Source organism: Cicer arietinum, chromosome 3 (assembly GCF_000331145.2).
Source record: "Cicer arietinum cultivar CDC Frontier isolate Library 1 chromosome 3, Cicar.CDCFrontier_v2.0, whole genome shotgun sequence".
Classification (NCBI taxonomy): Eukaryota; Viridiplantae; Streptophyta; class Magnoliopsida; order Fabales; family Fabaceae; genus Cicer; species Cicer arietinum.
The window spans coordinates 69902022-69910406 of NC_021162.2; the positions used below are offsets into that span (position 1 = coordinate 69902022).

At 29.2% G+C, this 8385-nt stretch overlaps 1 protein-coding gene across 1 annotated transcript in view; it reads left to right on the forward strand.

The window, feature by feature from the left end:
* Positions 1–4074: 4074 nt before the first annotated feature.
* LOC101495526 (uncharacterized) overlaps positions 4075–8385 on the forward strand; it is a 5409-nt gene continuing 1098 nt past the window's right edge. The window contains 3 exon segments of the mRNA XM_073366524.1: positions 4075–4722; positions 7055–7222; positions 7331–8385. Of these exon segments, the coding sequence (XP_073222625.1) occupies positions 4177–4722; positions 7055–7222; positions 7331–8385 (1769 nt within the window). The 5' untranslated portion in view covers positions 4075–4176.

The window sequence follows — 8385 nt, forward strand, 5'->3', positions numbered from 1 at the left end:
ACGGGCCTTGTGAAGAAACAGCACGTTCCCTTTTCTTTTCACTGTTTGTGCACTTATTTATTTATTTATTTTATAGATTATTTTTGTCAAAAGAATGTATTTGTTTGTGAAATTTATTTTATAAATTATGATTTGCATGAATTTTATTTATAACCCAATCTACTAATAATTATTCTTTTTTCTGTCTTTTACTAATAGTTATTATAATCTATTAATTATCAACCTAATTTATTAATGACCTTACTAATTCACTAATTATCATTTTATTCATTATTTAATTCATTAACCATCAAAATTATCAAGAATTTTTTGAATTTTTAATCACCTAATCGATTAATCTATTTTATCCAATCGATTAACCTATAAGTTTTACTCAATCTAATCCATTAATTTTATAAAGAAGTTGCACTGATTCTACTACATCACTATTCATCGACAAACACATAATAAACATTCATACATTCATCACAAATCATCAATTATCATAAAATAAAGGATTTAACACTAGCTAATATATATATATATATATATAAAGTCACCCAGTACCTAATTAATCCAACACATATAACAACCTTATAAATTATATATATTTATTTGATTTAATAAGAAAGGGAAATAATTATCCATGTTAAATAAGTCTAGGTAAAGAGATATTGCCAATTAAATCTAATATAAAAATAGAAAATGCTAACTTGGACAAAGTTCTAACGAGAGAGACGTTAGTCAAAGCTTATAGCCAACGAGACAGACCATAATTAAAATAGATAACCCAAAAAAGATATACGGATTATTGAAGTTATAATGGTTAAGATCAACTATTAAATTTTCAATTAAGAAATTAAAGATAAATTCAAAATATAAAAATAGATAAAAAAATTTGTTTCTAATCGTGCTGATACATTAAATTAACTATATTAATTGATTATGATGATTTGAAATATACGTGTTTTTGTTTGTGAGAGAAATTATTGAGTTCAAATGTGAGTGATTAAATCTTTTATCAATTTAGAATTACTTAAATGTTAGATTTATAAAAAAAATTATTCATATAACAATTACTTTAAGATTTTAAGTCATGAAATAATATCAAATTATCTTGTAATTGTAATGCTGAAACATGTGACTTGTAGTTCCTCTTGGAACTTTAAGCTCAACTATATTTTTAAGTTTTGACCATAAAGTGTCCATTGAATAAAATATCTATTTATCTTCTCTTTCCTTAGCTAAAATCCCTAAGAGGATCCTGATCCATTGATCTTCCAAACCCAAACTTATTGAATGACTAATGACCACTCAGAATAATATCTCAACAACCACATTGTTACGATTAAACCTACAATTTATGGTGCACAACATGTTAAGTGTCGCTTGATGAGGATTATCAAAATTGAAAAGGGCTACTACTTGCACCGTTTGTTTTCTTCTTTCTTTCAAATGCTAGTCCCTCCTAGAACCCACTCACCATTTCCTCATTTAATTTTGATGTATCATTTTTGTTTTTGTCACATATATTTTATTAATGTTAATTTTAATGTCTCTCTGGTGGAGTTGTGTGAAAACCCAGTACCCAGGGTTAGAGGGAACTATATCTACCATTAATAATTTAGAGATGTATACATTGACATTAACTTTAAGGATATATAGAGATATGAGGAATGCAAATTTCTGTGTCATCAGGTTGGACATTATTATTTTAGCCGATCCACGTAAATTTTGTTGTCTAAATCATGCATTAATATACTTTACATTGGATTGAGTGTGTCACTAGTTTTCAAACAGTCTTCTCAATCATAGAAACTAAATTCCATTTGAATTTCTTTTTGTAATCTTTTCCAATTCCGTCCTTCTCTATCTTTTTCCAATTCCTCTAAAATAATCATTTTCTATAAACAGAGTCAGATTTATCTATGCTAATAATTAGAATCTTGTGAGTTTATTTATAATTTTCTTTTTTAGTTTTAACAATTTTGAATTGTGTTATTCTTTATAGATGTAATTTTTATCAATTTAAATGAATAAAATACTAATTTTTTAGGGGAAAAAATAACAACAACAATAATAAAATGAAAAATGCTCTAGAGAATTATAACATGACATGTAATAATAATAATGATAATAATAATAATATACAAATATATAAATAGTAGATCTTGAACAAAAAATAAATAAAATAAATAAAGGGTAGGTCTTGAAAGTCAAGATAGGTTCTGAGTGATCAATTGCTATAATCTAATGATCAGCAAATTGTTGGGTTTGTGGCTCACACATTTGTTTCCAATTTGGATTCCACACCAAACATAAGGAAGCTGTACATTTTGTGCTGTAAGAGTAGTTGGACTAATTCCACGTTGGCCAGCTAAGTTATCATTTACCACAAAAATATATTTTAAGTGATTTATCGCTTACCTAAAAACACAATCACAACCGTAAGATAAAATCATTTTTCACATCCTCCTGTGTTACTTTTAATTTTTAGTTTGTGTTAGAGTGGAGACTTATCATTTGGATAAGGGTACGTAAAAATATGATTAATTAGATGATATTAATAAATTAAATTATAAAAATTTTAAAATTTATTTTTTAAAAAAGAAAAAATATAGGAATTATTGAAGTTTTTTTAAAAAAAAAACGAAAACAATATTTTCTTAAAAAAATTGAAACTTTTTTTTTGAATTTTTTTTTATCTAATTTTATCGGAAAAAAATAAATAAAAAATTTGTCAAAATTGTTTTTCTTTCAAAATTTTTTACATTTATTTTTTTAAAAAAATAATTGATATTAATTTTTATTTGGACAATTTATTAATTTGAAAGAAAAAAATTTCTTTAAGGAAGTCGATTTTGCAAACTCGAACTTCTTTAAGAAAGTTGTCATTTGCAAAGGTGAATTGTAACTAAGAAAAAAAATATTTTAGTATATAATTTTAAAAATGGAGTAGTTTAGTAAAAAAAAAATTCAAATAAGAGTTAGTGGAAAAAAAAACTCAGTAAAAAATTCAAACATGTTAAATATTGTTTTTTTTTTTTTTGTGATAGAATCACTTTTAAAATCAATTTTATTTTATCCAAAAATAAAACAAAGATCTACTTAATTTGTATTCAGATTTGTATCTATATATATCATGTTCCAATTTAATTTCACCGTCTAAGTTATTAATCACTTCTAAAGGCCCTATCAAAGTGGTTTGAGACAAGGACTTACATTGCTTTTGTAAAGGTGAATACATTTTCACATCAATTCCATCATTTATGACTTTTTGGTTCAATGGATTATAAATTTTGGAGATTTACACATTAATTATATCATATTAATGCCATTTTGACAAGTGCAGTAGGATTCCCATGCTGCTTGGCCACATTGACGATATTGATTGAAATTGTATTAGAGTTACAAATTGTTAAAATTTTCAACCGTAAAATGTATACATGTGTTTAAACATACTCCTCATTCTTTTAAGCCACTTTTTGTTTGCGTGTTGATAATATTTTGAACATAAATTGAATGTCGATTGATGGTGGTTCCAAACAACTTGTAGTAGTATTTTAAACATTCTCCGACACAATTTTTAATTATCTTGGCATAAGTATTAGTACTTCCCACAACTAAAAACTTATTTTCTACTAAAGAACAAATTCTGATTCCTAAAGAATCTACCATGCCTAAAAAGTAACACAAAATACGGTACAATGTTTAATATTATTCTCTAGGTTTGGCAACAACGCGTAAACTTTTTTCTCTTAAAATGTTATTATTAGTTTTCTAATATAACTAACTTTTTTTTTTATAAATGTGTTATTTAATGTGTATTATTTTTTCTTTTCAATTGTACCATGTGATAAATATTGTGCATTATTCTCGAGATATTATTTTTTACTTTATATTTATATTTATGATAATAAAAATATACAAATGATTAATAAAAGTGATTGAGTAAAATCACTCTCTATTTCTTTCATTTATCTTGTTTTTTTAATCCGTTCAATGCGTGATTCTGAAATAGTATATAAATATGTTAAATGTTGCTGTCTATTTCTCACCCTTGGTAGTAGATAGGCCTATCATCATTTATTACAAAAAATACATAAAACGAAAAAGAGACACACACTTTTCACTACTTAAGCAACAAACTCCCAACTCAAATTCTTATGCACCAAAAATCTTCACCTTCAATTCAGTATGTCAAAAACATCAACAATTGCTAAAACAAGGTCAGAGATATGGCGAACTCATCTTGGCTCTGCTCTAAGAACGACCTTAGCATGCACCATAGTTGCTTGCACTTCCTTATATGGCCCTCAACCTCTAAAACGTTACATTAGATTCCCAGCATTTTCTTATGTGACAACAATTCTCATAGTGTCGGATGCAACACTTGGTGACACACTTAAAGGTTGTTGGCACGTTCTTTGTGCAACAATTCAAGTTATGACCCTTTCTCTAATAAGTCTTCAGGTTATAAAACCTGAAAACTTCGGCGGCAACCGCACGGCTGCGCTTACGCTAGCCGCAAGCGCATTTGTGGTTGCGCTGCCGGAATCGACAAACTTGATGACTAAAAGGATTGCATTTGGACAACTTGTGATTGTATATGTGAGCACAGTTATACATAGGGAAGATGGAGTGGCTGTACATTCAATTCATGTTGCATGCTCAGCAGCACTTGGAGCTCTAGCTTCTGTTCTGGCCATGTTCTTACCATATCCTCGCCTTGCATATTATGAGGTAACTTTCAATTTTATTTTTTTTAAATAAAAATAAATCTTAAAACCATGATAGATAGATATTGAATTTAGAATATGAAAATTGTTATGAACTATTTTTTATATCTTAAATACAACATAAACACGAATAAAAAGACACAACATTAACACAACTTAAATCTAAAAATCGTTTTTCATTCAAAATGTAGTAATGATTTTAGTCGTTTGAAATAATTGATGGTCAATTATAACAATTTAATAAACTTAACAAAATTATTGCGATTGGTCTTTCTAGAGTAATTTTATATCCATGTTGTCATGTGGACCACTTTCCTCTTGTTAAGATCGATATTTAAACTTTTGTGACGCTTTCAAAATGTGGCAGTAGTAACATATTTGGTAATATATACTTCCAAAACCCCAGGAATTCCAAATTGGGAGTCCAAATCAACACCTTTTGATATTTTTTAGAAGAGAACACATGAAAGTTGTAAGCTGTGTTCAGGATGTCACTATATCATTTGTCACTTGGTTCAATTTAACGTTTGTGAAATATAAAATTATAACCTATTTAATCATTAAAATGAATGCCTTAATCATCTACAAGTTTAATTACATGCATAATCATTAACACAATATATAATACAAAAGCTGAATTGATACATTTTATTTTAAACAAATAATGTATTAGTTAAAATAACAATAGTTGATATTCTCACTTTAGAGAGTGTGGCCCATAATCAATAAAACATTTCCACATGACAGTGCCGGCTTGTCGCCAAGTGTTTGTTTATATGTGCATGAAGAGAAAGACATTTGGTTCATTCTGCCCATCATTTAGGATCATAATTTATAATAAGAAACAAATTAACTGATGAAAAACAAGCCAACTAACGTCAATTTACTTCCCTGATCTCATCGAAGCATCCTTTACACACGTTTGACACCTTTACATCATACTATTCTAGTATTAATTCGATGCTAGTAAGAAAAAATTATTCTTTTGACTGGAAAGTAAGAAAAAAATATTCACATGTTACTATTAAAACCCAATTTTTATATAATTTCGGATATTTGTGCTATTAATTACCAAACATATTACATAAGTTCTTTTTGCGTGAATTTTTTTAAAACTTTATAAAATCATGTTATCATATTAGATTTAATTATCCTATGATGCATAGGTATGAGTAAGTACCGGTACTTGGGTACATAATTTATAAAAAAAAGTACGAATGCGAAAAGAAAATAATTTTTTAATATAATTTAATTAAGAGAGTTAAATTGTTCAATTTACAATATAAAAAATTACATTAAAAATAATAAATTGTGTCCGTTACACCAACACCAAAACTTAAATAATAGTATATTATTATATAAAAAAATCATCAATTTTTCTCAAAATAAAATAATAAGTAAAAATAAAGTATTCACGAGTATCGTACGAGTACCAATATTGAGAATAAGTATCCGATACGAATACTTTGTAATTTTAGAAATACATGCTTCATAGCATTTATCTCCCATCATTTTTACTTCTATACCTTCATTTCCCTTACTATTTTTCTTATCTTTGGCATCGTATTGACCATCATATTTCTTATAATCTCTCTTTTGCTTTTCTCTTAATTTTCATTTTTTATTCCAATGATGATGTACCAACAATCTTGTTTCCATGTGTATGTCTGCAACTACGTGTTTTTGGAAGATACAGACAAATTTGGACGAACTTACAACATTAAGAAAACTATTCGAATAGAGAAGAAACCCATGCTTGTTTAGATATCCTCTTCCCTATCTTTCGTCCTGATTTTTCAATTGTTTTTGCATTTCAAATAATATATATTTCACCAGGAAATTTATAAATGTTTTGATAATTTGACGAAATTTAATGATTTCTTATCAAATAAATAATTAGAAGTTTTCAAATTTCTTAAAAAAAAAAATAAAAAAAATCGAACATTATCTTGCAACAAAATTGCAAACCAATTTATGAAAGCAAGTTATCAGAAAAAACATAGCAATACCAAAATATGCTAATCTCTAATTGACACTTACCTCTGCATATAGTTAGCAATAGCATTCAACATATGTCACCAAAGGATAAAACAACACAAAAAATGGATGAGAAGTGAACTGACTATTATGTGATAATGGGAACAAAAGGAAATGATTCCGAAGGCATCTCTGTTTATTCCTCAACAAGATGCTATGAACTAAAAAAAAGCATATCATATAATAGGGCAAAAATCTAAAGCAATTATTGATGTAAAAATGCAAGTTGTTGTAATTATTGATTTCATTCATCCAAGATGACAAAAACACACTTTTCACATTGTCTGTCTTTATTTCAGGCAAGGAAGTTGTACCGATTATACGCTGACAATACATCGGAGAGATTAAATTGCAATATAGAGGCCATCTCTGCCTCAAACAACTCCACTGCTGTTGGTTTTATAACTCAAGCTAAGTACCTCTCCACAACAGGAACCAAGCTTCACCAGAATATCAAAACTAAACTGGTAAGTTAACAAAGCCTAAATCATGGCATTCAACACTGAAGTGACTTCAGTATTTAATTTCCTAGTAGTTGCAAATAAACTAAAATATTTGTTTTTTAAACCAAACAGGATGGCATGCATTGGGAACGACCTCAATCAATAATTTTCAACTCCCATTGCATTGACACAGAAGAAAAACTGCAAGACTTGGATATACCAATAAGAGGGATGGACATTGCTCTGTCAAGTTGCAAGTCTTTTCCTGTGGGTGTCATTGATGAGGAGCTCAGAAGTGTTCTGCTAAATTGCAGAGGACAGATCAGCCAAAAACTAGATCAGCAAGCTAAGTGCTCTGATCCTTTTGATTCACAGACAACTCGAGCAACGAAACAAAACATTTTCAACAAATACCTTTCCATAGCCTACAGAGATCTCCCAACCTCATTCTTTTTATACTGTGTGCAACTTCTCCTAGATGACTTGTCTATATCAGACAAAATTGACAATGTGTTGAAAAAATCTCAGAAAAGTGGTTATTGCCAATGGAGCTACAACAAGATCAGAGAGCTTTTGACGAACTTGATTCCCAGCAACCAAAGCTTGACCTTTGCATTCAAGTCCTCTCTGTCATTAGGCCTTGCTGTATTCTTAGGTTTGATGTATGACAAGGAAAATGCACTTTGGTCAGGACTCACAATTGCAATAAGTTTTGTGACTGGACGACAACCAACTTTCTCAGTTGCAAATGCTCGAGGACAAGGAACGGCTATGGGGTCAATCTACGGGATCATTTGTGCCTTCATTTTCCGCAGTTTTGTGAATTTAAGATTCTTAGGTCTTATACCATGGGTCATTTTCGCTTCTTTTCTTAGGCATAGTAGAATGTATGGTGAATCTGGGGGGATTTCAGCAGTCATAGGGGCCTTATTGATCCTTGGTAGGATGAACTATTATGTTCCCCCAATTCAATTTGGTGTTGCTAGAATGGTCGAAGCCACAATAGGACTCACTTGCTTCGTCATTGTAGAGGTTCTTCTAAGTCCCTCAAGAGCTGCAACTCTAGCAAAATCAGAACTTTCACGAACCTTGAGAACGCTTCAAGATTGCATTAAGCAGATTGCTATGATAACTCCTAGCGAAAGAGACATGTTACCTTCAAGTTATCAAGCACTGAGGGAAGAGCG